This window comes from Aulostomus chinensis, chromosome 6 (genome assembly GCF_037954235.1).
Source record: "Aulostomus chinensis isolate RoL2024-O1b breed Wild chromosome 6, RoL_Achi_v1.0, whole genome shotgun sequence".
Lineage (NCBI taxonomy): Eukaryota > Metazoa > Chordata > Actinopteri > Syngnathiformes > Aulostomidae > Aulostomus > Aulostomus chinensis.
The window spans coordinates 25,725,223-25,738,585 of NC_141325.1; the positions used below are offsets into that span (position 1 = coordinate 25,725,223).

Below are 13,363 nucleotides of genomic sequence, written 5' to 3' on the forward strand. Positions count from 1 at the left end.
CCACTCTACTGCAAGTGATACGTGAGGTAATGGAAGGAACCAAAATAAAGTAAAAGTGCAGAAAGAGGACAAAATAAGATCATATTCTGCCAACAAAAGCAACCCTCTAAATGCATCTCAGAAATTCCTCACTTTCTAAAAGTGTCCCCTCTTAGATGGTTTACAACTAAAATCGGTTCTCACAAAGATAGCCATGCATGTACACACATGAGAGTAGATCAGAGAAAATGGCAGTGACAAATTGCTCGGTCAAAGTGACATCATCCACAAGGCTTCAATGAACAATGAAGCCCAAACAAGAACCTGCGAACAAAGCCTGACTAAAAAAGCTTTCTGGGTCAATGACAAGACAGCGATGCTGTGGTCGCTCTGCTGCTATAAAAGTACCTCCAGTTTGTACTGCCTGGGGTGCGTGTGTTACTACGAGAAACCCCTCCTCTCTCCACAGCTGCAGATGTGACTGAAAACACTCCCCTTTTCTGTGGATCAGCTTCTCGCAGTGGGGCAAAAAACACAGCATCACACCAGCTGTGTGATGTGGGAAAAGCTGCCAATCAGATATTAGGCTGGAAAACTCTGCTCTCAATTAAGTAAAGATCAAATTCAACATTGCCCATTTTGCAGCTCAACTCCAGACCTCTGAGCTTTTATTTATATTTCAGGTAACTTGCATAATGTGCAGCTTGGGAGATTAAATCAGGATTTTGGGGCTAAAAACTACTGACAGCTTAGAGAGCAGGACTGAAGACATGGAGAGCTACACAGTGGCATTGTCCCAGGCAGGCAGCAAGTTATGGTGTTGATTCTGGCTTGGTGGGAAACATGAGGTCAGCAGGGAAAAATCCACTCACATGGACTTAGGACATCCAAGGAGGAAGTTATGTGAACGCAAACGTGCTTGAGAGAATGTGTGTCTGTATGCAATAATAGAGTTAGACAAGGAAAGAGAGGGAAAGAGCGCAAGAGCGACAAGAAATGAGAATTTAGGGAGGACCTTTAGTCAAATTCCCAGCCAAGAGTGGGCCGAGCTTAAAGGAAAACCTTTTTAGTAGCCAACTCCCGGTCATCCAAACAGGGTCTTGGCTCATCTCAAAACAGCGTGTCAAAGCCAAAACAGAGTTTAGGGAGAGGGACGAGGGACAAGGGAAGAGAACAGCGTGGCCCTAATTCATGCTGGCATTTCCCCTGATTACAATCACTTGTTTTGTTTGTGCAGCTTTTGCATGATAACGCTAAGGCAGTGTAAAGCAGATGGAAGCTGGTGCAACTTGGCACAAACACAGAATGTCAGGGATGTTTTTATGATGTGCTCCAGCAAGTTACATAGCATTGTGTATACATTTCAAGTTCAAAATCCCACCACACGGAATAAAACAAGTCACCCTGGCAGGTGTAAATGCATGTCAGCATACCTCTCCACCACCAGCTGCAGATGGGTCTTGGAGTTCTTGATCTTGTTCTGGGCCTCCATGTTCAGCATGTCAGATGTGTTTTCCCCATTGATCTCCAAGATGATGTCACCAGGATGCAGGTTTGCCTGCTCTGCCTTGCTTCCCCCATTAACCTGATGGGCAGAAGTATGAGCTCCAGTTAGACCCTACTAGCCCAGTCCTGCCTTGAACACCGTAAATCATAGGCTCTATTCATCTGGCAGGCAGAGACGGCTCCGTTATCTTATGACTGTGCAGACTCATCGTCAGCGGATGATATTCAAAATAAACAAATGAGTGAATGAGAAGGCGTTAACGACAGTTTTGCCACATTTTTAATTCATTTTTCTCTGTTTCCAACACATAAAACTAGTAAAAAAAACAACAGATGCAACAGCTTGTCACACACATGGATCGAGGCAGTGCCGGTAAACAGCACACAGATTCATGACACCCTCGGCAAGAGGTCATTAGTGGGGACACTAACTTGATGGTTTGACTAAGCCTGACCTTTGCAACCAGTCTCGCCACATGTCAAAGCCAATGGTGTAGCACCGCATCAGAGGGAATTCCACACTAATGTGCTAAAAACATAACATCCAAGGCACCACAATCAGCATGGTTCCCAGCCATACACACCCAAACACAGACTTTCAAAAACAAAAAATCCTTCTACATTTGCCACAACACTGGCTTAATTGTGAGCCAAACCACATTCATCTCACAATTAAAAGAGAGGGAATAAAACAAAGAATGCAAAAGAAAATACAGGGCTGGCCAGTGAGGAGGAAAGTCTCCTTCCATCATCCAGAGGAAGAATGGCAGGATGCAAATAGAATGCCAGTTGGTTTAGCAAAGCAAGAGGGCAGAGGTGCCATGTCTGTGGGCCCACTTGAGAGGCAATTACGTGTTGCTGTGGTGACCCACAATACTGTGTGCCTTCTCTGATCAGGACATGCCTGGTTTCACATAAACTCAGTCCAGTTGGGTGGGGGGAGTTTCTTTTCTGGGGTTTTTGCCCAACTCAATCTTTCGCGCCAATGTGAATGACGGAGGCCGTCAACGTTGTCTTGGTGCAAAGCAGCAACCACTTCAGATGACTTCAGTCTGATGGCTGCTTAACTGAAGATGGAGGAGACTGTGATAGAAGGAGACAAGCCGTTCCTCAAACTGGGCTGTGCAAACCAATTTAAGTGATGAAGATTCCCTCTCAGCAGGACTACCTGTCACTTCACAGCCTTTTTGATATTTGAGACAAGCAAACACACCATTTACTGCTAATCAAGATCAAAATCAGCACATTATTCATGAGAATGCCCGTTTTCCTAGCGCAACTTCTCAAGTGGGGCCCAACAATAAAGGCTTTAGAAGTCAAAAGGGTTCAGGCTGTTTGCAGCATAGCTACCCTCCACATGGTAGTACCATGATTTACTCTTCATGTTGTGAGGAGCTACTGGGGAAATGCAGACAAAGGTAGTGATGTGGGACCAGGATGTGTAGTGTGCAGAACCGGGCGTCTCTGACACGCAGAAGCTGAGTCTGAACAGGGTTTCCTGGTGGTGTTTACAGTCTGCTGTCTGCTTACAGTGCCAATATGTGAACCTCTTCTAATCTACCACGCCTCTCCTTTTTTTAAACTGCCTGACCTGTAAAAACAGCATGCACATGCTTTTGTAAGAATGTACTGACACATACTACACACACCCAAACAACTCTCAAATCTGCACGGTGGGATCAGGAACACCTCACCTCCCACCTCAACTTCCACTGTAACTGTAATCACTGGTTTCCTTCTAATGTAATCTACTTCCATTCTATTCTAATGGGTTCAGTAGTCAAGGAAATAGGTACAAGGCAGCCCATGGATACAAACAAAGACAAGAAGAGAGATGTGGCGAGGAGGAAATTGACTTTGCATGGTATGCCATTACAGACTGTTTTGACAAAAACAGAGGATACAGTTTGATAAGGCAAGACGAGGTTCAGCAGCAGGGTGACTCCAGACAGCTACCTTTGATACAGTTATGGCCTTCTTGAAGTCCCGTCCTCCATAAATTCTGAAGCCCCATGGTGAAGGGCCGATCAGATTCACCGTCAGCGCCATCGGTTGATCCGGTCAGCACAAACTCTAGTGAACAATCTAAAAATTAAAAAAAAAGAGAGGAGGTGAGTAGAATGTGCACAACATGTGCAGGGCTGAGCGTGCTAGGTTGGCTCCATCTTAGAGCAGGTGAAGACAGTGGATATTTGCATAAGCCGCCTTTCATCTCCAGCAACACTTCACTTCCACTGGACTAAGTCCTCTTGACATAAACTGTGTAACCACATCTAATAGGAATGGGAGGAATCTGAAACCAAAGACACATGACTAACATTGCTCAAGTGCCGGCAACAGCAAAGAGTTTCATTAAATCCAAATGGACGTTTGAGACAAGGAAAATAAACGCAAAAAAGAAGTCGTGCAAACACAGTTTACAAGGAGCTGAATGTTTCATTGTGTTTCACTATGACCATTGTGCATAATGTATGCAGTATACAGCGGTGTATTATGATGTATGACATGCAGTATGATAGCCCTTTGAGATATGCACATGGGAACAGGCTGTATAAATAAGCTTGTCAGTTGATCCCTTCAGTAATTTGAAGTCTCTTGCTGTATATTTAGATTTATATGGTCCACGTTTGCATGAAAAAAAAAAAACATATGAATGTCTCTTCCCACAAAGTTGTTGTGAATTCCTACAGCCATTACTGCAAATCATAACTTCAAAACAAACCATATTTCAACATAATCCAAAAAGCTTTGTGCTATCTTGATATCTTTTCCAGATGCAGTAATACCTCATTCATGTTGTATTTTTTAAAGACCTTTAAGTTTGAGATCGTTTTTATCGGTCACAAATCTGGACAGTACATGAGAGACTGATTCAGCAGATGTTGGCGTTTACTTAGACCTAATTACTGGGGATATTTGAGCTTTCAAATTGTACATGTTATAGTTGTGTATGTTGACGGACTGATGAATGCTACTGTTGCTCGTTTTTCCCCAGCAGCAGCCTGCTGGAGCTCATCTGAGTAGATCAAATAAATAAATCCAAAAAAGAAAATTCTGAGCTGACAGCAGGGATATACTGAATCTGATTTTAACGGCCTTGTGGGCCTTCCAAACAAACCAGAGGAGTTACCACACTGTTGACGCCGACAGCACGGCAACAATGATAACGTCACTATCAACGACAACAGCATTTGGAACGGGCATCTCAGCCTGTAGCACTGCTATTGATGATCAAACCGTATGATCAGCTAAATAAAACTAATAGTTTATAGAAGCAATATTTATCAGCAGGACAAACCTGAGCAGAATCTGACACAAAGTCTTGATTCAGGGCTTTTACGTCATGCGATTCAGCTGCCAGTTTACTCCGACCCCCGCTAATAGTTTTGCCTGGAGCTGAATCCAGATGTGCAGCAGGCTGGCGAGACACAGAGCTCAGTGGAGCGCAGTCAGCTTGGGTACTGTTTTAACCCATGTTGGTACTGGTTCTCAACTGTGCGTTTTTGGTACTTCGATTTCTCTATAATAACACAGATTTAATATCAGTTGTAAAAAGTAAGCCTGAAATTATTTCCTGCTAACATTAGCAGCTGCTGGGGACTTGGCCTTCAGACTCTTAAATATGATCCACTCTTCAGCTTTTATATTTTACATTTTGTGTTTGACCAGGTGTTTCCTCAGTGAGATTTGTCTCCTTAAACTTTGCATAAGAGATGTACAGATTTTTGTTGTTCCGATCCATAGTCCCAGCTGCTTATATGATCACAATTCCACTATAATGTTTTAAATATAATGCTAACAATAAAAGAGGTAATAGTTATGGTTATATCATGAGGCTGCAGTTAAACGTTTCAATTAAAAAGAGCCAAATGTAAATAACGCATTATATCTTCCGATATTAATATTCCAAATCAATTTATTTGAAAAGTATGGATGAGTGATTTGTTTCATGTTACTTTATGGAGGGATGACTGCTCACTGTAAGGTACAGAATAGAAAATGGATCAGTATGCAGATCGGCTCCAATAACCATTTTATTAGCAATGACAGTATCAGCATCCAATTCCAATATTCCCTATCTAATATTCCCCCTCTACTTTGCAGAGGTCGCTACTCCGATCAGCGATGATGGGAACATGGTTATAGTAACTGACATGCAAGCACATGGAGAGCCATCTCTGTTCAAATGCGTTACAAGAAATAAATGCGCGCCAAGTACTCGGTGACTATCGACCGCTTTAACAGATGTCGAGGCACCAACAACCTTGCCTGAACTGTTGCATCAACTGCTGAAATTAAATACAGAACACAGATGTCAATGTTAGATGTTCCTTTCTAAAGAGCCACTTTTCTTTTGGAAATTTTGGCATTATGTTATTAATTATCCCCCTTATCATTGCAGCGGTTGTTATAATTTTCCAAACATAAATTTACCTCAGAGAAAAGTCAATAAGAAGCCTAAGAAAAGTTTAGTGGCTCACCTGTCACAGTCAATCACTGTCATCAGTATCAGTTAATGCCAGATGAATTTAATAAATGACATATTAGCTTGTTCAGGTTGAGCCACACTTTAACATACATTAGCTAATCACATTTAATACACGTTATGATCTTACCCAATATCTCCATGTAATAAAAGCCTGCAAATGATTGCAAATGTTACATCATATTGATCAAGTATCAGGAAAACGGGAGAAACGAGCGAGGGAAACTTCTGGGAATCAAAAACCCAAGTGAACTGGGCATCTAGGACATTCACTATGCTACTCCCCTAAATACCTCCAAACACTGGCCCGTTTCATCATCTGCACATTCCACAAGGGTTTGGGATAAGCAGTGCAGACCCAGTTACTCATTAATAGTCTGGGCCAATTAGCAGGGTTAGTGGGCTCACCATCATTAGGCCTCCCGAGTAGTTGTGATAATGACAGGGAGCAGCCGCCCCAAGTTTCCCAGCCTCTGGGGGTGTCAATTAGTTCCATGAACCTCAGCCGCTTCTCCTAGAGAGCAGCTATTATCAAGTAAGCCCCCTGCTAATTCTTTGCGTAAACGTGCGCTGTTAGCATCATAAAAAGACAAGTGGTGGATAATGTCAAAGTGCAAGGATAGTGAAAGTATGCGGTGGAGCTAAACAATGATAAAGAAAAAACACACGTAGTGGAGGTGAGGATAAGTGGCACATGGCTCTGCTTAATTGGCCACTGATGAGGTTTTAAGACTGCGCTGCTCTGCTGCGACTCACAATAAAGCAAAGTGCTGAACATGTTTGATTAAACCTCTCTTTCACACAAGAGTACTACTGGACATTTGCCAGTACACATAAAAGGTGAGTTCTGTTCTGGTGACATCTCGCTGCTTTTGCTGCCACGCTGATTTGGAAGTACAATTCAACCCTGACAAACAAAGAGGGGAATCCTGGTCATGAAGTCATTTAATGAGCGTCAGCTGCACACCAGGTGGTCAACACAAGAAGAGAGAAGCACGGGTGCTTCAGGTGTCGAAAAATACCCTCACTAGCGATCAACACAGTTGACATGTTTATGTCATTCCTGCATTCCACCACATCAGCAAGCACCCAGGTGTTGGACACACTTCAAGAGTCCAGATTTCTGATTTCACAATTGGCTCACAACATGCACTTCACAGTCAAACTACTGTGGGCAAAAAAAATAATACAGTGTCATTAAAAAAAAAAAAAAAAAAAAAAAAAAATATATATATATATATATATATATATATAATAAAACATTGCGTTTAGTCCTTTTGGAGGCTGTAGTTTACAACGCAGATTCAGCTTGTATTGAGAGTCGGAGCTACGAAAAATATTACAATTAACTGCCATTTTTGTTTGCTTTTTTGATAACGGACCTTTTTTTTTTTAGCTGAATCATTCTAGAGGACTTTTGAAATGTTTGGCTGATATGAATATTTTACCTGGCACAAATGTGAGCCTTAATATTGTCACCCTTCACAAAAACCTGAACTCGTAAACTGTCCTTGGACTGAGGACTGCATCTGAAAGTGGTGAATGTACATTAGATTAAAGCTAGCTAGCTTTATATATACACACACATATATACATACACACACACACATATACATACACACACACACATATACATACACACACACACACACTTTTTCTGTAAACTAACCAGGAAAATGCACAGTCTTCCAGTGACTTCTGTTACTCAAAAAACTTGTTCACTTTTTGTCTACCTGTGTCACTTCAGGAAAACTATTTTTTCCACCACTCCTTTAAAGATGCAATGTGTAGGTAATTTGAACAAGCTACTGCACTCAACTAATGTACAGTATGTTTGTATGTGATATATCTGCTATGCCTTCCAGCCTGGTGGGACAGCAGTCCAAGTCCTGCTTGAATAGGAGCAGATAGGAACAACACTTGAGCTTCTGCAGTACATGATGGATTAAACCAGATTAGAACCAACCACAAAAACTAAAAACAGGTATCTATGTTCTTCTTTATAAGATATGCATTGTATTAGCTAGTTGCTGCCAAACTAAAGCAACTGGGGCCACACTGATCCAAGACTTTAACTCCTCATGTTAGGACACTTAGGACAAATGAGACACTGACAATGTGAGCGATGAACTCAGACAGCCGTTGGACATTGTGTCTTTCTGGCAGAGGGTCAGGACTGTCATGGTACACTCTCTGTAGGTGAAAGGCTTCTGGCACTTGTCACATGATGTGAGAGATGGCCCCTGCAGGCAACCCTGATGGTGGAGGTATGAAGGAGAAGGACAGGCTCTTCCAAAAGTCAAATTCAAGTCATTGCTGAGACTTGCAGAGCCTCCAGGGTTCAATTTATGCAATAGGTTTTATATTAAGTGAACATTTTCCCACGTTCAAAACGAATATGACAGCTTCATTATTGCTTCATGAAGTTGCTTGGTGACATTGCAAATAAAGTACTAACTGTGGAGAAAAGTTGACCTGTGTGAAATCCTTTATCACGCCACACAATACACTGAGTTTCCAGTCAGTGGGCCACATCCATGAAATGTTCCTCAGCTACATAACTAAAGGATTTTTTTTAGCCCTTCTTTTAGTCTTGACAGGAGGAAAAGTCTGATTTGTGATGTTCTGCTTGCACCTCTGGCAGAAGCAAGGAGTTAGAAATAGCCATCATGTTTTGCTTTCTGTCTCTAAGACTGAATTGAGGGCTTCAAAAAAAATTCTTTGTTACAAGAATTAAGAATGTAAGAAATTCTTTTAAAAAAATGACATCAATGATTGGAGGAAAACCGCAGCATCACCAGAAATGTATCTAGAAAGGTATAAAGACACATGCTACAACCCTCGGTGTAACCAGGAGGTCAGGGGCTGAGAAGGCGGGAGTAATTAAGGCTGAGACTGCAGAAAAGCAATACCATCTCACTGATGCTTTACCCTAACCTGTAGTTATGTGCAGTTTGGGATGATTGACTGAAACCTGCAAGCACAAGTCTGGAGATGTGTGTGGTTTTCAAGAGAACTGCAGATTTTATCATGACTCGCCCTGATGAGTCATTAACTTTGATCTGCTTGTCACCACAACACACACAGAGCAACAGGAGTGCTGTTGTCAGTTACAGTAGGACTCAACACTGAATATTTAAGACACACCAAGAGTCTCTGTTAACAAAAAGCTGCTTCGACTACAACTGAGGTTTTTATTAGACACAATCGGGCGCTGCAGCAGTTGTGGTGTATCACCACAAGGCTTGTTGATGTTCTTTACTCTTCGCCAACAACCATTAAAGAGGGAGAGAGGAAGAAAATTCTCAACCCTTGACACGGACACCTTCCTCCCTTTCCTCTCCAAGTCAGGTGATGCTATCACTGTTTTTACAGCATGGATTTCACGCCAGATGACAGTGATCATTCTCCGTCCGCCTGTTGTCTGAGAGACCACAGGAGGGGTGTTCCAGTCTGAGCTCCCACTGAAGCAAACGGCTGCTGCAGTAGGACGTCAGGTTGTGTTTTTCCGAAAGTTCATTGGTTCAGCTTTTCTGGGATGTGGCGCTGCTGCCTGATTTGAATCAGATTTCAAACCACCTCCAAATGTGGATTAGCTCAGATTTTCAAAACTCTGATGCCTTGTGGATTTGGGCTGTTCAGACTGCCCACAATCAACTTGGATACACCAAACAAACGATGAAGATTTTGTGATTTTGGATGATAATACATTACAACTTAAAAGGTGATCCTGAAATTGATTCATCCAGTTACAAACATGGCCATCCATCCGTAAACCACTGGAATAGGTCGCATAAAGCTAGGAAAAAGACCTTGATGGGGTATTCAAGGTCAGATGATCATCAAGATTATTATTCCTTACAGACACTGAAAGTCATGGAAAAGTTAAGGCAAGTCACTCACAGCGAGACACAAATCTGATGGTGGCACTGAAGTAGGGCTGCGTAACTATTCTCAATATTGACGACTGCAACTTTCAAACCACAGGAAGGCGCATTATTTGTTGGTGAACAATCTGAAAAAGATATTAGTTATCCTTTCAAAAACTGCGCAGCCCTTAACAGAAATATGATTGCTTCTAAGCCTGCTGATTTATTTGAGCAACTTTCGGATCAAACCTATGGGTCGTAGAGAATGAATGAATGAAAGAGAAAGCTTAGGGATTAACTCTACTTGCAAGACATGAAACAAGTGGATAAACAAGTTTTGTGGATGTCAAATATTCAGATATGATTTAGGCAGCTAGGCTGAAAAGAAAAGAAACCCCTAAAAGTCAAACTTGGCTGCCTTCATCAACTCTTCACGTCCTCCTTGAATAACTCAAGCACTTACTGTTTTTCTTCTTCCTAGTCGCGGGGCCAAAATCCACTGGATGAACATCAACAAGCTCTAGCCCCCTGCATGCTAAATACCCAGAGAATGACTGATGGAGATCGCAGACGCAGAAGAAACAGTCATGAACTGCCGTGGCTGTGGGGGAATATTCCTGTTGTGAAGGCTCTCGCCAGTATGAACCCTCCACTGCCCTCACCAGTGATGTAGTCTACCCGCTGCGTCGTGCAGCGCACTGACAGGTCGACACCTACCTGGAAGCACACACCCACTGGATAAAATAAAGAGAGGAATGCCATAGCAAGCCTCTCCCTCCACTGAATGAGGTAACATTCTGTGCATTCTCTAAATCACACCCATTAGATAGCTGCAGTCACTGGGGAGATGAAAATATCAAACAATAACATGTGATGTAGAGCGGGGTGTTGGCTGATGAGTTTCTCTATCCTTAAATACAAATGCTCGCGCTAATAGCTCATGTGTCATCAATATAATAATACACTGAGCCATACTGATAATTTTTGTGGGTCACGCCCTTTTTCGGTGAGAAAATTTTACAGGATGCCACTGTAACATGATCTTAGATGGTTACAGTTTCCATCATCACTTTACGGTGATTCCTGCAGCTCATCTACAGTGGTAAGGTTTGGAACAAGACAAGCACACTGCCGCTGGCTCCTTTCATCCCCCCCTGCATCATCCCTGAGAGATCATGTTACTGCTCTTCACACCGAGGAGACTCCACACTCTGCTGCTCAGCAATCAGGCCGCTTCACCACATCCTCTGCATGCGCCATCAGGTCCTCATCACACACATCACATTGTTCACTACATGCACTGTCTAGAAACATCCTGCATTCAGAATGTTGTTTGACGCTCCTGGGCGAGCAGCCTCACACACTGTTGTTTGTAGGAAATATGGTGTGTAAAAGGAAAAAAAAAAAGATGTCAGAATAAGATCAAAACAGAACACTTTGATTGGTAAAATGTGGCAAAGAACAGACTTCCTGTGCACACATTTTTATAAGACTGAATAACAGTGTTTATGAAAACCTTTGCTCCAATCCAATTGTACAATAAAAACATTTCCTGAGGTCAAGTGAGTCCAGTGTTTTTCATGAGATACATCTTCTTTTAACCAAAATGACTTCTGTTCTGGATGCTTTAAGACAGAGGTTCTTAAAAGTGTGAGGTGGGCCCCCGAAGGGGGGGGGGGGCTTCAGACAGCTCAGTGAATTGAGGTGTATGCATATTAGTTATCAGAAGGACATAGTGCAGAAAAGCCTGACTATACGCAAGATGCAGGTATTTGGAGGTACTTTTACTGCCGTTTCTCACTTTATGAAGCTAATAATTGACTCAGGAGAAACTATTTTGATGTACCAGTACTTAGTTACATAAAGAGAAAGCAATAGGCTAACTTACCTCTTTACATTGCTCACAGTAAGTTAAGTTTAGTTATGTAATGCATGTGCATGTGGCTCGGGTGGGGGTGGGGAGGGCAGGGGGTGCACCTTTTTCCAAGTTTTGTCTAAGGGAGCCCCACCTTCTCAGAAAATCCCTGCCTTAAGCCCTTTACTGACTCCCAAAAAGGGGAACCATCGGGAAACAAAAATTATAATATGAGGAGCGTATATAAAGCACGGGCATACACACACACAGCAGCCAAATATTCTCCAGGCGATGCAGATATACACCTGAACTTTTACCAACACCTGAAGTAGTTTCTCCACCACACAGATGGCTGGACCTGTCAATTTCCAAACATTTTGGCAGGTTAAATTAGGTAAGCTGGCCATGTCTAGACATTTACCAGGAATGAGAACTCCAGTGCTGGAGAGCTGGCTTCAACTTGAACTACAGTGGCCCTGCCAAGTCACGGGTCTCGCCTCCAACACTCAAGGAGAAGATAACAGTCTCCCTCACCGGTTAATGTGACAAAAACTGCTATAAAGTTCCACCTGGACCAGCATGTCCACAAATCATTCTGACTGCTTCACGTGTGGAAATAACTTTCTCTTGTTGGCATGATGGCAGAGGTGAAGGGTCTAAAATGGGAAACCCGTGTGAGTGTGTGTGTGTTTGTGGGTGGGCGGATGTGATTTGTAGTGAGGTTTTAAACATGATTGACTTCCAATTTCCATGTCTATCATGCATCAGCAGCTGCGTCAGCTCCAATGAAGGTGCTGCAAATACAACGAATACCTGACATCCATCACAATTAAGCGACGGCTCGCTGAATTCTTTCAGGTTCCCACACTTCCAATGAACAGTAGGTTGTGTAATGGGGACGGTAAAGGAATCAAACCCACATCTGTGCTGTGTAATGAGATGACGGTGATGATGTCACTGGACGAAAAACACATTTAGCTTGTTTGAACTGTAGCGCGTCACTTTTGTTTTTTTTTAATTCAGAGAATTAGTTTACTGAGGTTCTGGTTCATTTAAAGTCAAGTGTTAACTTACCGCGAAGAGTGCCTGTGTTTCAGGGCTGAGTGTCGCCTTCTTCTCCACCTGTTCAGTATCAGCGCTCTCCAGGACCCGTGTGGGTCACGTCTGTGCGGAGCGACCTGGCCCCAAACCGTCAGCACAGCTAAGCGGAGTAGAGTCTCCTCTCCTCCGTGATAAAGCTCCGGTAGTGCCTTCCTCGCCTCGGTGTGTGTAGTTTCATGGGTGACGCATCAGAACCACCTGTGGCTGCGCGAGCGACGGGACCTCTAGGATGAGCTCGCGCTGCCATGTGCTAATACCAAAATAAAAGCTTTTGACACTGGCGGCAACCAGGGGCGTGTCACACTGGAGGGGCGGGAGAGGAGGAGGAGGGGGCAGACCCGAGTATTGAACCGTTTCTCCCCAAAAACGCTGCGGTTGTGTCCGCGCGCCGCCTGCTGACGGAGCGGGGTAGCGCAAGCCACGCACAACTGGCTCGTTTAGCGGATGACGTCAGTTCTCCCTCCTGTCATTGGTTAATTGCGCTCACGCCCATCACAGGTGCAGTGGGATTAGACAGCGCTGATAAAACGCAAACGCTGGAAGAGATTGAAACAATTGTAGATCCTC

The 13,363-nt window shown here is 43.2% G+C and overlaps 1 protein-coding gene across 2 annotated transcripts in view; it reads right to left on the reverse strand.

Moving 5' to 3' along the window:
• The window catches only part of pdlim2 (PDZ and LIM domain 2 (mystique)), a 37,957-nt gene extending 24,848 nt beyond the window's left edge, over positions 1-13,109 (reverse strand). Inside the window, exons 1-3 of one of the 2 annotated variants that reach the window (XM_086207183.1) lie at positions 12,770-13,109; positions 3,442-3,570; positions 1,413-1,564 (exon numbers count right to left, since the gene is read on the reverse strand). In XM_086207183.1, coding sequence (XP_086063309.1) covers positions 1,413-1,564; positions 3,442-3,534 — 245 coding nt within the window. In that variant the 5' untranslated portion in view covers positions 3,535-3,570; positions 12,770-13,109. Of the gene's footprint in view, positions 1-1,412; positions 1,565-3,441; positions 3,571-10,303; positions 10,494-12,769 lie in introns of those variants that run through there. The other variant, XM_086207184.1, reaches the window with a different exon arrangement.
• Between the last annotated feature and the right edge of the window lie 254 nt (positions 13,110-13,363).